Raw genomic sequence first — 20,589 nt, 5'->3', positions numbered from 1 at the left:
TATACAGCTGCAAAGCTGATTCTCTGTTGACGGCAAATAGCATTTGTTGCTGGCCCAGGCTTTTGAATCTTTATGAAGGCCTAATAAAACCCACCTTTGGAGACTTAGTCTCAATAACCCTCGGTCACGCTTACTTATTTTTTATTTAAATAAAAGATCAAACCTCTAAGCTATTCTAATGTTCCACATACACAAACATGCTTCAAGTCATTTATTTAAAAGCAATCTTTTAAATAGATCTGGATTCTACCTGGGCTGAATACACTCATTGAGACTCGCTTTGGACAAAAGGGTCAGAGTGTAATGCAATCAATTGTTGTGGACGGTACGCACATCGGCACAGAGCAGATGATGCATGGTTTACTGCAAGGATCATGCTAAGCTCTTAATCTGGAGGGTTACTGTGCTGTCTTCCTTCTTTCCTCTTAGAACAATCCAACCTTTCACTGGCCTAGCTGTCAATCAATTAGTCAGACTTTATTTATGTAGCACCTTTTATAGATTTAACTCCATTTCCAAGCATTTTACAGTTGATTGACAGGATTGTCTGGGTTTTCATTGGTGCAGCATTGACCTGTGGTAACTGCAATAAGAGATCAATGTTAGTACTGGCAAGTTAAACACAGTCACAACAACCACCCAAACTAACATGTTGATGTTAGGGTTCTTCTGCTTTTTTTTCTTCCACCATTTCTTAACGAAACCAGAAGCAACAGAAATAATAATGCTCTCTTCTCTGCATGCAAGGAAAATTATCTTAGTTCATCAGCAACATGTTTGATCTCTGTTCTTTTATCAGGGGAATGATGGTTATTTTTAACATCCTTATTAGATGAGATGTTTTTATTTACTTTTTGTTTAAACGGTGAACAAAACACACGTTTTTAGTAATTCCGTCATTTCGTCATATAAACATTCCTGCTTTTGATCTGTTTTTTGTGGGGAATTCATTAATTTTCATGTCTCACCAGTTGTTTAATGTTGTTTATTTGTTTGTTTGCATCAGTTCTGTGGACACGAATCACTCCACAGCAGCAGCAGTTTGCTGATGAGCAGTACTAGTAGAAGCAAACTGAAACATATGCATTGCATAACACTGATCCAGTGCATATCTTATTTTTGTTTACAGGTTCCAGCTTTTGTGATTGATTCTCAGTAAAAATGTCTTTAATAAGAGTTTTAATACTAGAGTGGGTATGGCCATGCATGAGGACACGCACAGCAATTTAATTTCCTGAAGAAAGCAGCCCGTACAGTTTACTGGATGAGTCATCACAGTCTCACAGGGAGAGTTCAGCTTTGGCTTTTTGTCATTTTTCAGAATGACTTGTGGGGTTGCGCTGAGCTGGAATTCATCCTTGTTTTCCTTTCAAATAAATACACCTAGAGGACACATTGCTGATTGTCAGCAGAGGGCCAGGCGATCTTGAGAGATAGTACCTTGTGTATCTATGCATGATTCACTTAAATAGGTCAGACAAGCAGTGGAGAGCCTGTTTCTGGCTTCTCTAATCTATTTATTCCATCAGTGCCATGGTGCTGTGAATGCTTTTTACCATTATAAGAAGCTCCACACACACACCGCACTACAAACACACTACATCACACCACACACTTCTGTCTTATGTCACCTGTCGTTGATATGTGACATTCTGCCCCCTGCTGCACAACTGTTTTGCTAACGGATGATGGATGAGAGTTGCTATGAAGGTGAAACTCAACAAAGGAAACAGTGATGTCAGTGGAAGCTGCAGGATTCTTGCACAATGCTGTCAGTGAGTGTGACAGCTCAGTTGTAACATAAACTGAATGACAACGTGTAATTGCACGCATTTTTAGAATTATCTGTAACATTTCATATAGAGCCCCCTTTAAAAACAGTGGAACTGCAAGCTTTTATCTGGAAAAAGTTTGTATGATTGAAGGGTGTTTCTTACCCAGCTGTGTCCTGTGAGATTAATTATTCAGAGATTCAGAAAGGCGTCCAGCCGACCCGTGGAATCAGACCTGGGTCCTTCTTGGAACAGCGCGACAGACATTACCATGCTGCCCATTGTTCCAGCAATAAACTCTAAATAACTACTCTTGGTTTTAGCCTGAATCTTACTGAATGTAAGAAAAGAGAGAGAGAGAATCAGTTAAAGGCATTGTGTAGACAACACAGGCAGCACAGGCTACCTCTTAAGAAGCACAGACAAACTGTCAGCGATGACCAGGAAACCCTGAAGCAACCCTGGCCTAAAAGAATCTAGATAATAATTACAAAACAAACTCTCACAGTAAGTAGTGGAGAGTAATTTGTATCTGAAATGTATCTGTCTTCCATCTGCACAGTCAGCATGTTGGGCTTGCAGCAGGTTGGGTTACATAGCTGATGGGGGAGAACATGGAAAGCTCACACATGCTGTTAGAATGACAATTATAGACCAAAAACAGATGATGATGATGATGATGATGATGATGATGATGATGATGATGAAATTGTACTGTAGAGGTCACACAATATCAGTGATTTGGAAATGGATCCGATCTCTAAATGTGTTTAGGTGACCTGTGCAGGTGACAAGAAATCCAGTAAGCGCTCTCCACCATTTGAAAGGGGAACATTATGCATCCCTTTACACAGCAAGTCTGCTCCCAACCAATCTCACAAGCATGTCTGCAGTCCTGCCTCATAGCTCTGTTAAAAAGAAGCTGTTGTGAATATGTTTCCTCAAGTAGAAGCAATGTGTTAGCAATAAACGCTGGATCTGAGGAATTAGCAGAATTAGAGTCTTCTGTAGCTAAACAGAAAAAGTGAACTGTGGTGTTGGCAGCGCTGGACAAAATGACACGTTGTCACAGCGAATGTGGTGTGAACACACCACGGGAAATGCTGCTGGAGAGAAAGAGGAGAACACGAACTTGAGAAATCCTGTTTGCCACTTTTTGTTTTTCGTTATTGATCAGGTGTAATGTTTTCCACATGATCCGTTGGCTCACAGATATGTCTCTTATTCAGTCTGTGCTGTGTTTCCTTTCTTTCTTCCAGGCTTCAAGTGCCCAGTGTGCTCCAAGTTTGTGTCTTCGGAAGAGATGGATCTTCACCTGGTCTTGTGTTTAACCAAACCCAGAGTGACATACAACGGTAGGACGGACCATTCCCCTTGAACTCACTTTACACGCAGGCCTCATCTGTATGAGAAGAAAAAGCAAATTGATGTATAATGTAAATTTAGGTGCTGGCATGTGCTGCTAAACAAAACGTGAGACGAAGAAAAAAGCCGAAGTCAGCGGTGTAGAAAGGGAACATCAGTCAATATCAATATCAATATTTCTCATGGGCCTATTGTAGGATGAAATTAGGAAGGCATTGCAAAATGGAGTCACATTCCTCCTTCTTCTTTTTACCTGTACACATCTCCTACTTGTACCAAAGCAGCCTCAGACCATCAGTTCAATTGAATTCAGTTCAGTATAATTATAAAGCACCAAATCACAACAAAAGTCATCTCAAGGCACTTCAAAACATAAGGTTTATGAACTGTATAAAATATAACTGTATACACAATTAAATAGAAAACCCAACAACCCCACTTGAGCAGCACTAGGTGACAATAAAGAAGAAAAACTCGAAACTTTTAGAGGAAGAGGCTGGGCGGCCATCTGCCTCGACCGGTTGGGGTAAGTGGAAAGAGGAGAGAGAAAAGAACAGCAGGCAACAAAAACAACAACAATCAGAACTACTGGGGCAGGTTGTTAGGACCAGTAACTGCACTCCAATGTCTGCGTTCTTCTGCTCATCTTAATCTTTTTCTTTTTATTGCTCAGTCCGCGATATGGCTTTTCTTGTAACTCTGCTAAGAGGGCCAGGATTCCCGAGTTGCTTCTGCTGATATTGATACTGGTCTTCTGTCATAGTATTTCCATGTAGCCGAGAACCTGTGAGGCAGGAAGGTTTTTTGTTTCTGGGCTTTTTATATCCGTAATCAAACACACAATTGCTGAAGCTCCAGTTACTAACCTAGTGAAAAGAAGGCCAGTTTATAGCTTCTTTTGAAAAACACAGCTGTGCAAAGGGCTTTTCTAATGATTCATTTGCCTTTTGCACTTATATACTGACATACCACTGAAACACAGGAATAATGTTTGCTGATGCTTGGTCTCTTTATGTCTAGAGATATAGATAGATAGATATTCCATTTAAGAAAACACCCGTGTTCAGATTTGATAATTACCAGAAGAAATGGTCATTTACATGAACAATGTCTACGTTTTATTAGATGTTCCTTTAATGGACAAAAGAATTCAGCTTTTCTTCAAGCTAATTCCTAATTCAGTTGTTCTCTTTAGTAGTTTAAATAACTAAATAGTAGTTTAAATAAATAGTAATAGTAGTAAGAGTATCATTACATTAATCCAACTCTTTAATTTCCTTTTCACACAAACATGGGGAGAAAACTGAGTAAATGAGTCTCATTGTTTTACATATTGGTCAATCACAGCCCCCATTTTGATTTCCATTGTTGAAAAGATCGATTTGAGCTCCTCTGACTTCCTCTCGTTGCCAGTCCACATCCTATCCTCTTACAGTTATCCTAATAATGATCTTCACATTCAAAAACTGTCTTTCTCGTGGAACCGGGCAGTCACAGCTCTCTGGTTATGTAACTCGATCCTCCTTCCAGTCTGCTTCCCTGTGAAATCTTGTGTAATCTTGCAGTAATATTTCCAAAACACTATGACTGCCTGTGGGCAGCTCCTTCTTTTATTTATCACCGATCTGTTTTTCACGTATTCATTTAATGATTTAACAAGCATTGGGAATTTCATTACTCTGGCATGGGATTCTTGTTGTTTCCTCTATTGATGTCCTCCTCCATTTGCTATATATAGGCAAAATGTTTTTCTGAATTCCCCTGTAACTGAAGTTATGGGTACATTGATAGAGTCTGGTTTTATATCAGATTTTAGAGATTATTGACTCAGATCTTACAGAATGGCTTCCCCACTTGGAATTGTGAAGTGCTAAAACGATATCCATCTCTAGAGTTTGCTGCAGTATCTGGAGAGATGCTACATTAGAGGAGATTCTCAGTCATCCAGGTATTCCAAAGACATCATTCGGTGGTAACTGGACTTCCTAGAGATTGTTAAAGAATTGACAAGTGAACACAGTTTATCTCTGGCATGTTTATCATATGTCTTGTCTGTCTTGTTTATGTGTTGAAGTTCTTACCTCTACAGTTAGATAGACATACAAACATTCCTCCATGTTTCACTTTCAGCCGACTGTTTCAGGGGCAAGTCTAGTTCCTCTTTGGTTCAGCTGACTTCCTGTTCAGCTGGGACAGATTCCTGTCTGCCTTCCTGTCCCTCAGTCATATGACGATCATGGTCTGATTGGTTCCCTAAGGTATGGAGAGCAAGTCAGTGAAGGACTACAGTCAGTGAAACACACCAGTGTCTTTGAGACCCAGCAGTTTCTCAAAGATACAAACATCTGGGTGGCAGATTTGAAATCTGGTGCTCACATGGCTTTTTTAGTTTTAAGAGATGGTGTTTGTGTCAGCCATGTCTGTGTCCAATGTATGGGAAAGACTGTGTGCATCGTGTTCTAATCTTAGTATGCAAACTGTGTAGGTGCAGCTTTTGTCTTCATATTGTGACCCGACCCACTCTGTGGAGCCACAATATGATGATGTGTCTCAAAGTTCATACTGTGTTCAACTAAAACACACTTTGTGAAGCTCAACACTTGGTATCAATCAGGAAAGATTGGTTAGTGGAATATCTGTTTAAAAAAAAAAAAAAAAACTTGAAGAAAATCTGCACCATAAAGTCACAGCAGCAGAGGATCAGTGCTTCTCAGAAGTTCAGCTGAAATCTCATAGTGATGCTGAAACAAGCTTATGTACAGCATGTCTATGTTTTGTATAGCTTTTCATCTCTGGGTGAAGATTGAAAATACCATTGGAAAACAAGAAGACACTAGACACACAACGGCCCTGTAACTCACTGCTACAGTCAGACTTGAATTCATGAAGCCTTTTCCTGCTGAGTTTACGTTGGGCTCCTGTAAAGGGTTCACTTCTTATTTTCAGGTCCTCTCTCAGTTTGACTGGAGATTTCCGACAATAATGAGTCAGTATTTAAAAAATATTCTGTGCCTCACGTCTGTTTTTCACTGCACAGATATACATGAGCTGAAATGTTCCATAATCCTCCAAGAGGTTCTTTAAGGTTGGCAGGTCTGGCAGCGCTTGCATTGGGCTCGGAGCCTAAAAAACACCCGTGACCTGCACTTTCTTTTGGACGCAAATGCTTCACAATGTCACTGCTGAAAACCAGGATAGCAGAAAGAGGAAATCATATGAGGTAGAAATCCCCCAGTCCTCTCATCAATATGACCTTTTTTAGTTTCGAACACTCACATACACACCAGATATCCTTCATGTGTTCCCATAGCTCTGCATTGTAAAGCTTAAAGGTTTTCGTGACGTCGTTTCAGAAAACTAAAGCTGGAAAGGAAGTGGAAGTCACTTCTAAATTGAGCTGCTCGACAATCTGAGTAGACCCATCATATCAAAGGCAGTAGATCCTGACTAGTGGATGTAATGGAGGTGATGAACGATGACGCTTGGTGATGAGCCCTTCATAGACTCTTTCTTCTTGACAACATTGCTTCAGTTTATGCACGGCTCTCTTATGGTCCCGCCACAGCATTTCAGCATTGAGATCTGGACTTTGACTAGATCTGGTTGTTGTAGATCTACTGGGATCATTGGGATCATTGTCCTGTTGCATGACCCAGTTTCAACCAAGCTTTTAACTGTACGATAGAAGATCTCACGCTCGCCTCTAGAACAGGAGTGGAGTCGATGGTCGACTCAGTGGCTTCGAGGTGCTCGGGTCATATGGCTGCACTAAAACAGCACAATACTTTTAAAAAGGCAAGCGCCTGCACCGTGTATCAGTTGTCTTTCCATCTGTGCCTGGCTGTGTGAATGAATGACTGACACTGTCAGTACTTTAAAGATGTTTCCCCACAGCTGAGCTGCATGTCATGTGCTGCAGCCCATAATAACTGGCTTTTCCAGGCCTATGTGGGTTAATCCATTGTTACATAAGGACGCTCCTAATGACTCTGTGTTTTGCTGCAGGTGATGGGTTTAATGGTGCGCGCTCTGACTTCTACTTCCCAGTCCAATGCTAAGCGAGATCACTGGGTACACATAGTGCTCACACACACAAACACACACACAAACTGGATATAGAGGGGCTGGCAGAGGCAGAGTTTTCCTCATGGCCATTCAGTTTCTGGGACAGGACTGGGTGTAGTGACACTATATTAGCAAATGAACGGCGTCTTTAAGGATCTTTTGGAAGTACCAAAAGCAACATGCAAGATAAATTCTATTACCATGCCTGCTGTTGTTAGTATCTTTTTTCTTTTGGAAGCAGTAGAAGTATAAATAGTGGCCCTAACACTCAGTACACACGCTTTATTTTGTCTCTAGGATGTTTTTATAATCACTTGTGCTAGTATTATGCAACAATATCTGATTTTTATTCCAGTTTTTAAAATGAAAAAGCAGTGAGGGACATAATATATTAAATAATAATAATGTGGTCATGCAGATATGTCTGGATACATGTATGGATCACTTATATCTGACTTACAGAGCAGTCTGTTTAATTCTGGTTTGTTGTTAACCCATGATAAGCAGAGGAAAACGTTCTCTTTCATACTGGGAGATTTGTCAGCTTTCCTGTAGCGCCACCCTCTGGACAAAATCTGAACTTTGCACCCAGGACATCATAATGTAGCAGGTTTTCACAGAATTGTGCTGCAAACAGGAACATCTACAATAAACAGCTTGGATTATAAAAGACCATCAGGACCTTGCTCAAGGTCTGTCCTTAAGATAAATCATACCATCTTAATTTGAGAACATAGATTTGAGGCTGACGATCGTTTAAGACAAATGAAGGTCAGAAGTGAAACAGGTTAAATGAGTGTGTGTCTTGTGTAACCGGTTCGTCTGCAGTGGACGTTGTTTGTCTTGTCAATATAAGGAAGGTGTCTGTGTGTTGGCAAACTGACATGTTGGTCCACTGCTAACACTGATTGGACCAGACTTTATTGCAGATATGTCCCTCTGTCTTTATTTTCTAATTGTCCCTCATGCCTGTGGTGGGATGTGCGTTGTCTTGCAGAGGACGTCCTTACTAAGGATGCAGGAGAATGTGCAATCTGCCTGGAGGAGCTGGTGCAGGGGGACACCATCGCTCGGCTGCCCTGCCTCTGCATCTACCATAAAGGGTAAGGAGAAAACGCAGCGTCACCTCATTTCTTTCCTATAATACAACAAACCTGAATACCTGAGCTTTATTCCAGCATTAGTGAGGTAGAGCCTCCACCACAGGACATTTATACAACTGGTTAGGGGCTAAAATTGTACGGAAGATATATTAAATAATAAAGTTGCTAATGTTGGGATTTTATCATTGACGATACACAATAAAAATGTTGTGAGGTTACAGAGAGAACACAGTTCTGTTGTTGAAATCACTAAATACACAGCATGTTTGTAAAGGCCCCATTAATGCTGAACAGTCTATAAACTGCCATCCAGACCACGGCGTGTTTAGGAAAGGCCTTGCTTATCTCAGCAACAACATGGCTCAGTAGTGAAAGAGTCCGGGTGCTAAACTGTTCCTCCTTTCTTGCCTTTTTATTTTTTTCTTCAGCTGTATCGACGAGTGGTTTGAAGTGAACAGGTCGTGCCCAGAGCACCCGTCAGATTGAAGCTTTTTTTGCACAGGTAAAGTATTTCCCAGCATTCTAGGTGATGACCCCTGTTCTTCATCGTCGTTGTGGGTTTTTAACCATGTGATCAGTTAATCAAGTTTTCCTCCTTTGGTTGTTTGATGGCAGGTACCCCCAGAGTGACAGTCATCCACTAAATAAACTGTGGATCCAGGGAGACTGCTGGACACTGTGACCACTGTGACACCCCCCCACCCCTTCCACCCAATAATGTAGTACCACAGTGTGCCAAACTTCGTTTAAACAATCTTCAGGGATACAGACTTTCTGTTTATGTTGCACATGCACACTCCGCCTCAGACTGCACGGACCCATCCCACAGCGCTGACACTTAGAGCCACGCGGGACTAATGCGGGACACTGGACAGCAAATGCCAGCTGATTGTCGACCAGGATGCCGGAGGAGGCGAACGCGGTCCTGGGGGCAGGGGGAGCTGGGTGACGGGACGATGGGCACATTATCCTTTACCCCCCACCTACTTTATCGACCAGTGCCTTGTTGTAGTGCAGGGCGGCACAGAGGACTCTACACTGTTAGCAGAGCTAGCTGGGCCGACTGGACAGACCTGCAGGACCATCCCATCACAAAAAGCCACTGTACCAGTCTATGAAAAACAAGCCAGAGACAGGACAGCAGCAGTGTGCTGTACCTGTGTGCATCAGCAGCACGGACACAGTCAAACGAAGCTGCTCCAGAAATGGTGCCAATCAACTGTGAATATTGTCTCAGACACACACACACACACACACACACACACACACACACACACACACACAAACACAGAGAATCATCAAACAGCACAGAGCAGAGGTCTTCAGATTGTAAAACCAATCCCAGTCCTGCATCTCCAGCAGTGCGCTGCTGTTTATAACATGAACATATCCTGGCTTTAATCAGATCATCTTCACCTTATAACAAGATATTTTTCATGTCACAGTAACAATGTGTGGAGGTTTCTCAGCATCTTGTCCTACGTTAGAACGATTACACCGGCTTAGTAAAGTAATGAAAACGTTTAATAATCTAAACGGATAAAGGAACAAAAGTCAACTTGTGTTTTACGTCATGTTACATGGAAGATATCTTGTTCTAACATGAACAGGCTTTCATAATAAGTTTCTGTCTGTTTTTATTTTTCCGACTCATTTTCTCTTAGTATTTGCTTTGTGGCTGTTTTGTATTTGTTCAGCAATTTTGCTTTAATCCATGGAAAATGAAGTTTCTCTTATCGTCATCATCACGTCTGTCAAAAGCAGATGGAATCGGAATTAGAGGTCATTTATCAAACTGTCAGCAGAAAATGTTTGTTTTGTGATGCAAAGAGAAATAATCTTCTAAATAATACTTCCTCCTTTAAACAGGTAAACCGTGTCAAGTGCACAGAACATTTTTAGAACAAAGCATTTTTATTGATGTTGAATTTTAAAGTTCACTATTGGAGAATGTTCAGTTTACTGAGTGTAATCCTTTTAAATCAAATAAAATAATGACAGTAGGACTGGACCGATAAGATAGTAGCAGCCCCACTTTGTTATAATCCCCTCTGTGTGCCATGTCTCTGGCACTGGTTGACCCCCAAACAGAGCCTGGTCACTGTAGCTGTGATCGAAGCTGAGGAAGACGTCCGGTGGACTTTGATTCTCTGCATTACAAAACAAACGTACAGTGTGAGATTCTGCAGCAGGAGTTGACTTGTTGTGGCTGAAATGTCCAGTTCATTGGTTGACTGATCTTCAGCAGACAGGTCTCTGGTCCTGGCAGCTTCAGTCCAACCTCTAAAGTGCTTGAATTCATTCAGACTTACTAACACTGGCCAACACACCGGACTGAGGGCTTACTGGAATGACTGGAACTGACACACTGCTCCAGTCTTTCCCTAGGGTTGCGTTTGACTGAAGACCTCTGCAGTTGAAGAACAATAAGTGTACAGACTTTTAATGCAATGTAAAACTATTACAGTCGATTTCACTGATGAGCTCCTCATTATCAAGGATGAACTCATCAGTGAAATCACAGAGTGCGGATCCCAAAGCTCCACAGTTTGAATTAGTCATGGAAGGATCATTTTTATATGTAGAAAAAACGAATGAGCTGCTTCGTTATTTCCTTAATAGCAAATTTAAAACAAACTCAGCTTCCAGACTGGTGGAAAAGGTAAAAAAAAAAAAAAAGAGAGAGAGCTTTATTTTCAAGAGAGACTCTGCTGTACGTGTGACGTGAGATGCGTGCACTGGTTTGTCTTTCAGCCAATCAGCAGAGCAGCTGATTTTCCAGGTCAGTGCCCTTTGAACTGGAGTGGAGCAATGAATCAGCTGCTGCATCCCAAAGTGCACTCCCTCACAACCACACATCTATCAGACCTGGGCTGGGTTCAGTGAGACATCGCTCACTCCCCCTGCACAGGACATGTGGTAACAGCCCCTGACTCACTGTAAGCTTTGGACGTTTGGGATCCACAACACTCACGACTACTGCTTCATCATATTTTGTATGTAAACCTAAAGGCCACAAAGAGATTGGCTGAGCCCTGCAATCCCACGCCCCGCCACAGGGTGGTGCTGCACGGTGACGTCTGTGCAGTGTATGGAGGAGCTGGGAGCAGTGTTGGACTCTACTCATCATGTTGTTCTCTGTAGCAATAGTCTCTACATCAGGCTGAATGATAGACATGCCAACAGTGAAATATACTGTACCTTCATCTCTCAATTTGCTCTAACTCAATTGATGACCAATTATTATTTATCATCATTTTCAGAACTGTTTTGTGCAGCAGGTTTAATACTCACTAGTGATGTCTTTAATTTTAAGAGAAGTGCAACAGATCCAGGCCTTAATTGAAACAATGACAGTCAACTCTCTGTGCTTGTGCTTTCCTTTTTGTTTCTATTAGCTGCCCCTGGCAGCACAATGACTCACGCACCTGGCCAAAGAGAAAATGAAACCCTTTAGCTGATGATGGGAATGCAGAGGGAAGGGGCCGTCAATCAGGTTGCATTATAGGAAGCTGTGAAGTTTCCCAAGCTTTCAGCCACGTTTCATGACCTTCTTCAGTGGATGGAGTTGCTCATTTCTTATCATGTGACCTGACCTAACTCAGCCGAGCAACCCCCGTCCACTGTGAACGTCCAGGAGATGAGGCTGAAAACCTGAACACCACCAAGCGAGAGCTCCTTGTGGATCAGCTTATAGGAGAAGGTGATTTTCAAATGGACTTCTTGGCTGTACTGTCAACTTGCTGTTTGGTTGACACAGTTCAGTGTGTCTGTTTTATATTGCAACACCATCACGTCCAGTCGCAGCTTCCTGTTTGCACATGTAGTAGGGAAGTCCCCTGATAAACTGTTTCACAGCACAGTCACTTCAAAGAAACACCGTGACATACTGACTCGGGTTTGCTGGGGACTGACAAGGTTGAATGTCTATACTGTGTGAACTGGTACAGTGCACTGAGACAGAAGATAAAATAAGCCTTACACAGTAGAAGTCAAGCACTTTTTTAAAAATGTAATTTCATGAAATTTTCACAACCTACTTTCTTGGCAGTTCTGAGCCAAACCAAACCATCAGCTGTGAAGTGTCAGAGAATGTGTGCTATTCAGTTTGTAACTGACAAAACCAGATAATCGCAAAATGTTGATTTCTTTAAAGATTTATGACAAACTGTGTGCAAAAAGCAATTACGAGTGAATCATTTGGATCATTCTCTTTACTCCTTGCATCTTAAAGTCACGTTTGTTTTATTAACCTTAAACGCAGCGGATGGGTTATCACTTCTCCATAAAACATTCCAGCAGCCATGTAGACGAATAACGCCTTGTGTAACAGTCAAAAATAAATACAATGTTACTCCTTACAATATAAATTCATGGAAAACAAAACATGCTAAAATCTGTACCAACATCATGAAGGAGGAAGTGATTTTCTTCTGCTTCCACTTCCCTTTTTGTTTTTTTTTTTGTTTTTTTAAACAGTCATGTAAAACTGGAAACACTTTGTCAAAACTTCAGGTAGACATTCCCTTTTTAAACCTTCAAACAAATGCAGAAAATGCATAACAATATTCATTCAAGTGATAAATAGGCTTTGTGTCTGCACTGGTCCAAACAGCTGAAGCCAGATTAAATATAATGTAACACATGCCTCAATAGTCGGCTAATACTAATGCTGTGCATTCGCTGAACACACACTCTGTGTTTACTACGATGTGCCCAGTCAGTGAAACCGCAGCCTTTTGTCTTCTGCAAACAGTTTCTCTTCCTCCTCAGAAAGCTGGTTTCCTTTCACACTGCAGGAACATGATCAGACATGATCATTGACAGTCACATGGCACTGATGCCTAATTCTACAACTTCCACAGTGACTTTAAAATGTCTGTAATTATCATCTCTATGTACGTACATACAGTACATACAAACTACATGCTTACTAATGCTCATTTAACCGGGTTTAATCACTGTGACATATCTGCAAACAAAACAGTGAAGTTTTACATGCACCATTTAAACATGAATGTGTAGGACTATGCAACTTTTAAAAGAAGAAATAATAGTCTATAAAGTAAAAAAGCCAGGAATCTTCGTCTTTTACAACTAGTAGTTTATGTTAGCTATTGTTGTTAAAAGCAAACTCGGAGGGTTGCAAAGTGATTAAATTGACATTAAAGTCTGTCTCCTGAGACTTATATTTGCAATTAATATAAATGAATTACATGTCATGTAACTGCATCACTTTTCTATGAACCTAATTAGAATCGAACGACAGTGTGAGCACGATGTTCCCTTCAAAAACGTAATCATCTTTAAAGTTCAGTTGAACAGGAACTACTCTCTCTACTGGAACTACTGTTTTTAGTGTTTATTATGTACACTGTCACTTGTTCACAAAAATTATACATCGTCAGAATGTATCAGAATATTTTTATTATGCCTTTCACTGTGCGGGTTTTTTACTAAAACTAAGAATTTCCTGAAATTGTATCTACTGACCATTTGACACATGAAAACCTTTCAGTGTAATCACAGATGGAGGGTTATTAGCGAAAACTCAGTGGCTCACCATATCTCTTTGAGATTTGTGTTGAGAGTAAGGGCCTCTGCCAGGTGTTTCATCCCATGCACAGTGAACTGGTTGCTGATTAACCTGCAGACAAATATGCAAAACTAATTAATATCTGACCAGGGCTCTGTGCTGAGTTCATGTCAATACCGAGTGTACTGTATGAGAGTGTTTCTCACCAGAAATGGGTTAAACCTGTGTTTGCTTTGATGAACTCAGCCAAGTGTGGAGCTGCATCATCAGTCATCTCATTCTGCACCAACCTGCAACAGCACAGATTTGGACATGTATACAGAGCCGGCTTCGGCTCCAACAGCAAAAATCACTAAGGTTCAACTAAGCAACCTTCCTACCAGAATATCCTGAGGACGTTGTTCTCTTTCAGTGCTTCTGCCAGTAACTTTCCACCTGTGGATGTGATGCCATTGGCTGAGAGACTAGAGAAAAGATTGAGTTTCACCAACAAGTTCTTTAAATCAGTAGTTTTGTTCTTCTTTTTTTTGTCTTCTCACCTCAGGTTGGTAAGACTTGGGTGGTACCTCAAAGCTTCTGCAAATGCTTCTGCTCCTTCATCACCAATGTTGTTCCCCCACATTCTGACCACACAAACATCAAAACCTTTATGTGAGTGGCACCAAATGTCCAAACTCTGGAGTTTCCACTAAGAAAAAAATAACTGGGCATGTTCTAATGCTTTTGTTTTACATTCTCTCACACACCTGTCAAGAAATTGATTGAACCACTCACATACACAAAATCTTCCTTTAGCTTTTGATTCAGACTTGTGACCCGTGAAACCTGTATCTTTCCATATGTATATACGTACAGTGGCAACAGAAAGTATGTGAACCTTTTGGAATTTAATATTTTTCTGCATTAATTTGTCATAAAATGTGATCTGATCTTCATCTAAGTCAAGAGTATAAACAAATATATTGTGCCTAAAATAACACAAACAACAATAACACAAAACAATTTCTGTACCTTCATGTCTTGTTGAGAACAACCATAAAAACTTCATAGTGCTAGGGGGAAAATGTATGAACCCTTGGAATTAATAACTGGTTGACACCCCCTGGCATCAATCTCAACCAGGCACTTCCTGTATCTGTGGCTCAGACCTGCACATTGTTCAGGAGGATTTTTAGTCCGTTATTCCTGCAGTTGTTTTAGTTCTGTCATATTCTTTGGTCCTAAAGTGTCTTCATTTGTAGATTTTTTGCCTAACTTTAGATTAGTACATTTCTAAAGTCTTTGACTCACTTTGTAACCCTTTCCAGGGTTACAAAGTGGATCCTCTGAAAGCTTCTTTTGGCCAGGCGTGGATCACATAAGCGCATTCTTCTTGTGTGGAGCATACTCCACACCTCCAAAATAATTTTCTTAACTTATGCTAACAACTTACTCCAATTAGCTAGTTCATTATTAAAATGGTTCACATACTCGCACTGTGGGGTTTTGTGTGGTTGTAAAGACATGAAAGATCAGAAATGTTATGTGTTATTACATAAGGTGCATCATATTTGTTAATACTCTTGACTTAGATGAAGATCAGATCACATTTTATGACAAACTAATGCAGAAAACCATGACATTTTAAATGTTCACATATATAATATAATTTATATAATCTATTGTTTCACAGCAGTGTCTTACCCCACATCAAATATTGACGTGCTCTTCCGAATTGCATTAGCCAGAAACTTCCCACCAAGACTAGTCAGCTTGTTTTTGCCAATCCTAAAACAAGACAATAACAATTTCAAAGTAAAACATAAACATAACATAGCAAACATAACATAATATCTGTAATATTGAGAATCATTATTTCTTCTAGGTACAAGTTAGACACATACTTGACAACTCGCAGCTTTGGGCATTCCTCAATAATCTGAGCAACTAGCTTGGCTCCAACATCTGTGATGTGATTGTTGTAAAGCCTGAGGATGCAAATACAAATTCACATTAAAGTGTCACTCTCAGAAATACATATAGCAAACAGCCTTGACCTTAACAGCAAAGTGGTGTTTTACTGTTTTGGCTGATCAAAGTGAAAATCTTTGCTGAAGCAAAAACCCTACAAAAATGTAGCTTTGAACACAACATGCTACTTTATTTTATCATTTTTCACTTTAACCTAATTAGTGTATAAAATATTAGTTTTTTTTTTATCTCTTATTGTAAACACCAGTTTATAGGGAATGTCACGTTTTGCATCATGTTCTTCAAAATCAAATTATTTATCCACTCTAGGAAGGCAGATATCCCGAACAAAACATAACCAAGAACTGAATACAAATGGTGATCTGTTTTGGGAACAGCAATGGTATAAAGGTATATAAGTACATATCTGAGCTCTTTTCCAATTAAAAAGAAAAAGACATTCGCTGCTGAACCAGGTAATTTTTACCAGTCAACTTAATGTAATAATCAATAAATAATTCAATATTGATGAACCAGTTTTGTCTCTGCAAAGAGGTTAGTTCATTGAGTCACAAATGACCTCAGCTTACACTGGAAATTCTCAATCTGTAGATGTTTGGTAGGTCAGGTGCCACAAGATCTTACTTGGGATAAACATTTTTTTTCTTGCTTCTGGTTTTGTTTCATTTTGAGTTCACTATAAGAACTTTGATGATGGAATTGTAGGATTTACCGCTTTTGTCACTTGACCCGACCTATTGACTAATACCAGTGTTTGTCTGGTACATGTTTGACATTAATGTCGTATAAGAGGTGTGGTGAGTTTTTTCCAATGTCCAAATGAACCTTTAATCCAACAACAGGTTTTTTCTTTTCCTTCCCATGTTGATCCCTGTCCAACATAACATTAACATCACCAGGTAGTTGTGGCTGAGCCCTGTTATTTAGATAAATGTACAGTAGCTCTACTTTGCACAGTATTAACACTGTTAATGTCATTGACACACTATTTAGTTTTCAGTATACTGTTTATTGTGTTAACTTACCCCAAAACCTCCACAACTTTGTGTTTACACAGCTCCTCTGCAAGAACCTCAATGCTGCTGTCTGACAGGTGATTGACACACAATCTAAAGACAAACAAGCAGATTTATAGACATTTTATAATCTGAAGATCACTCAGTGGAGACCGACATATTTATACTTCTTACCTCACTACTGTCATCTTACAAAAGGAAGGCTTTAGCTGTTTCACCCCATAGTCACTGATGTTGTTGTTATCCATGTCAACCCCCAGGAGTTTCTGACGGTGCTGCAGTACAAAGTTTAGGGCGGTGCAATCTCCAGAGTATACATTGCAGTAGCCAAGCTTGATAAAGCCGGCTGTGATACCCTTTGCTGTCATCTCTGCAATGTCTTTGCTGCCTGTCTCAAAGATGCACCTTAGCATCCACAGGAAGTTTGGCAAAACATGAACTTTCTTGCCTTCATCACCATTGTAGTGTGGCAAACCGCGAAGGTGGTACTTGACACTAGTGGACAGATAAGATTTTAACAGGGCATGTTTTTTCTTCACTAACTTAGGAGATACCAGGGTTTCCAGGAGGCCACTGTTAGTCTTAGAAAGCAGTCCACACAAGAAGAGGTTAGTAAACTGAAAGTGCTCAGTAGTTGCAAATGGTTTGTTTTCACTGGGTTTTGAAGAATCACAGCATTTAAAAGGCAGACAAGACGGTTCCTTTTTCCTGCTGCATTCTGTGAAGAACTTGAGAATGGAGCTTGCAGCAGCCTGCTCATCCAATACAAGAGCAAATGCTGCCAAGAAACACTGGAGGGTGATGTGGAAGAACTCAAAGTTAGTAGGGTTGCCTTTGTCATCATTTTCACTCGCAGATCTAAGAAATCCCAGAGGCAGGTCCTCCTCTGTAAGGCCACATGTAGCAATCTCCTCTTGATTGTATATGAAGCTACCTCTCTCCATACCCTGAAGTGCCAGCTTGGCAAATGCAGCAAGGGGCCTAAGCCCAGCTTTGAATGTCTCTGAGGCACAACGGCTGTTTTTCTTCAGTAGAGATGCAGCGGGTGAGAATAAGCGGCTGAGGAACACCTCAGACAGCAGGAGGAAGATGTCAGTGAGTGTTATGCAGGTGTCAGGCAGAAGGAAACTGTCATGCATGGAGTGCAAGTGCCTAAAGCTCCTGAATACAATCCAGCAAAACAATGGGGTAGAGCACAAGCCACAAAGGTGGGGGCTGGCATCCAGCTGGACTGACACCAGCTTTCTGTGCTCCTGCTCCTTAAAGTGCAGATTGATATAAGTGTTGAGGTGATCTGGGGAGAAACCCCGCAGGGCCACCTTTTTTTTGATTACCCTACTCTGCATTTCTATCCCTGTCCGAGCGGTCAGCACTTTCTGGGAGCCTTTGAGTAGTTTTCCACAGAGCAAGCTGATGAGCAGCTGGAGGGGTTGTGCTTTGTCTTCTGGTGACACCACTTCAGGAACATTCATGAGACTGAGATCCTCCTGAATCTCATCATAGCCATCAAATGTAAAAATAACCTTCTCAGGGAAGCGCAGGATGTAATCAAAAACCTCATTATCTGGATCATGGTCTGGGTAACAGTTGTATTTGAACAGTAGTTCTTTGAGCGAGATCTTTTCAGCATCCTTGCTGAACATGCTGAACATCCTGCAGCGGAAAGTAAAAAAGAAGATGGCATCTGTCTGCAACTCCTTCTTGGACCAAAGGTTCTGGATCTTTTGCAGGAGAATGGACTTTCCCACGCCAGCATCCCCCATCACATAGATAATTTCACCTTTAGGATTAAAGACAGCACGGTCCCCTAGGAGCTGTTCCAGACTCTCCATGAAGCCCAGACTTTCATTGGCGTCATTTAACAGTTCCATCAGCGTGTCAGTATAGAGGTCCTCCAGACGGGTCTCCTCTTGCTGACCATAAGACATGATGAAGCAGGTGTCCCGTCCCATCTCATGCCTCATCTTTTCACAATACCTGCTTACTGAGGAAATTAATTCAAATTAGTGCAACAAAGTTTCACCTACATTTCTTTCATCAATCATCAGAGAGAGGTGCCACACATCTGTGATACTATGACAATCTATCAGTGCCCACAGCATGGGTGACCAATATGTACCATATGTGTGAGGTCCACTTTACTACATCTTGAAGCTATTGTTACTGGTTACTAATGAATAATACAGTATGTATCCAGTGTTTAATAATAATAAAACATACTGTTGGGAACATCTTAGAGCAGTATTACCAGCCAATACTTACTTGGATCTGTGTTAACCACTTTCATCACAGTGATGTCGTTGCTTGGGTTGTAGTTGATCTCTTTCAACCATGGCTGGAGGTCTATGTATGCATCACATATTTTATATATAATGAAAATTAAGTATTCACAGGCCTCTTCCCCCTTGCACTGAACTAGCTCCAATATTTTGCGCACCTAGAAAATAATCACAGAGAGAAATATACATATGTATTTATGTGATATATAATTATACAGGCAAAATTAAATGGGCTGAAAACTTCCAGGTTCCCCACCTGATCTGTCTTGGTGACAGTCCGCTGTACGATCTCAACATCTTCCTCGCAGAAGAAACCAGAAGCCAGCAGGTTGTCCAGGATGCACTGAATGCTCCTCAACCTGGTCACCAGCAGCTCTCTGTAGTAGGTGAGATTGTTAAGGCACGACGCCTTGGCTTCTTCTCCCTGCCCCATATTGACTGCTCAACAGTCACCTCTGTGTGACAACAGATATGACGAGACAGGTCAGGACACTGCACTGTGAGTCATTCAAACCAAACCAAACTAAAATCCCATTTCTTAATAAGAATCGTCACCAGTGTGAAGAATAAAAACAGCTGACAAAGGGATATAAAGTAACTAAGTAGATTTACTTTAGTAAAGATCCACTTTAACTGAGCATTTCAAGTAACTGCTTCATCATGTTTCGACTTCACTACTTTGTAAAGGCAAATATTGTACATTTATTTGATTACCACTTTTTTTCTAAATAAAAAAAAAAATAAAAAAATAATAATAATACATAGCAGTTATAAGGGATAATTGATCCAATTTGTCACTACCTAATCGGCAGCATGCAAACTAGTTGATTATAATAATCCGATAACATGATATCCATAGATGGGAAATATGCCATTCTGAGTTATACAAGTTTGAAGTGGAAAAAATACACAGAAACATATCAAAATTAAAATAAAAAACAAGGTCTGTCTGTCTAAAAGCTGCTTACTTACATCGTTATCGCTTTAACAAGTCAGTGCTACAGTATATTAAGCTAGTTAGCCACTATTTCCACTTCTTCTCTTGTACCACTGCTGCTTTATAAATGACTTTACGGCTCAGTAAAACACAGGATACTATTCTCCTCACCCCTGTTAGTTACTCCCTGAGCTAATGAACTGAAGTTGAGGCTCCTTCTCCTACATTTCAGCCCTGTTTGCTGAAGATACACCGACAGTGACAGTTCACTGCGGGTTCACGGGCGTAGCCGCAGCCGCTACCAGCTGCAGCCAGGTGACAGTACGTGAACCTACCATAGTGCTGAGCAGGACCCGCCGAGCTGCCAACAAAACACCAAGCTTTAAAGAGAACCGACCACGGTTAAATGTCACAGCTGTCCATTCGGTGGCTTTCTGTAAACTACAGCTCCCGTGTGTTATTCTGTTGTAGGAAGTGAAAGTATTTAGTGTTACTGCGTCACGTTATGGCCATCATGTCACAACACGCACATGCTGCGTTCAAGC

General features: G+C 40.8%; 2 protein-coding genes across 4 annotated transcripts in view; one reads left to right on the top strand and one right to left on the bottom strand.

The window, feature by feature from the left end:
• znrf2b (zinc and ring finger 2b) overlaps positions 1-13,480 on the top strand; it is a 23,895-nt gene extending 10,415 nt beyond the window's left edge. The window contains exons 2-5 of the mRNA XM_026373283.1: positions 3,032-3,127; positions 8,200-8,305; positions 8,734-8,807; positions 8,921-13,480. Coding sequence (XP_026229068.1) covers positions 3,032-3,127; positions 8,200-8,305; positions 8,734-8,791 — 260 coding nt within the window. The 3' untranslated portion in view covers positions 8,792-8,807; positions 8,921-13,480. The remainder of the gene's footprint in view (positions 1-3,031; positions 3,128-8,199; positions 8,306-8,733; positions 8,808-8,920) is intronic.
• On the bottom strand, positions 12,534-20,589 carry nod1 (nucleotide-binding oligomerization domain containing 1). 3 transcript variants are annotated; one of them, XM_026373279.1, is made up of 12 exons: positions 20,380-20,589; positions 19,364-19,562; positions 19,091-19,265; positions 17,003-18,812; positions 16,838-16,921; positions 15,725-15,808; positions 15,525-15,608; positions 14,381-14,464; positions 14,222-14,305; positions 14,048-14,131; positions 13,869-13,952; positions 12,534-13,098 (listed from the first exon to the last, which is right to left on the bottom strand). In XM_026373279.1, the coding sequence occupies exons 2-12, from the start codon at positions 19,538-19,540 to the stop codon at positions 13,026-13,028; spliced, it is 2,823 nt and encodes a 940-aa protein (XP_026229064.1). In that variant the 5' UTR covers positions 19,541-19,562; positions 20,380-20,589; the 3' UTR covers positions 12,534-13,025. The 3 variants fall into 3 exon arrangements, with proteins under 3 accessions (XP_026229064.1, XP_026229066.1, XP_026229065.1); XM_026373281.1 differs by lacking the exon at positions 20,380-20,589 and adding an exon at positions 20,216-20,342; XM_026373280.1 differs by lacking the exon at positions 20,380-20,589 and adding an exon at positions 20,080-20,207.

Source organism: Anabas testudineus, chromosome 16, assembly GCF_900324465.2.
Source record: "Anabas testudineus chromosome 16, fAnaTes1.2, whole genome shotgun sequence".
NCBI classification, from domain to species: domain Eukaryota; kingdom Metazoa; phylum Chordata; class Actinopteri; order Anabantiformes; family Anabantidae; genus Anabas; species Anabas testudineus.
The sequence above is the reverse complement of the archived record's forward strand: the minus strand, read 5'-3'. Positions and strand labels throughout refer to the sequence as shown.

What these genes read in the sequence shown, in the direction of transcription:
- nod1 (XM_026373279.1), bottom strand. Translation starts at nt 19,540, where the DNA reads ATGGGGCAGGGAGAAGAAGCCAAGGCGTCGTGCCTTAACAATCTCACC. An exon ending in CCAAGTCTTACCAACCTGAG is followed by an intron (nt 14,306 to 14,380) that starts GTGAGAAGACAA and finishes TCTTTTCTCTAG; the next exon opens with TCTCTCAGCCAATGGCATCA. An exon ending in ACAGGTTTAACCCATTTCTG is followed by an intron (nt 13,953 to 14,047) that starts GTGAGAAACACT and finishes ATTTGTCTGCAG; the next exon opens with GTTAATCAGCAACCAGTTCA.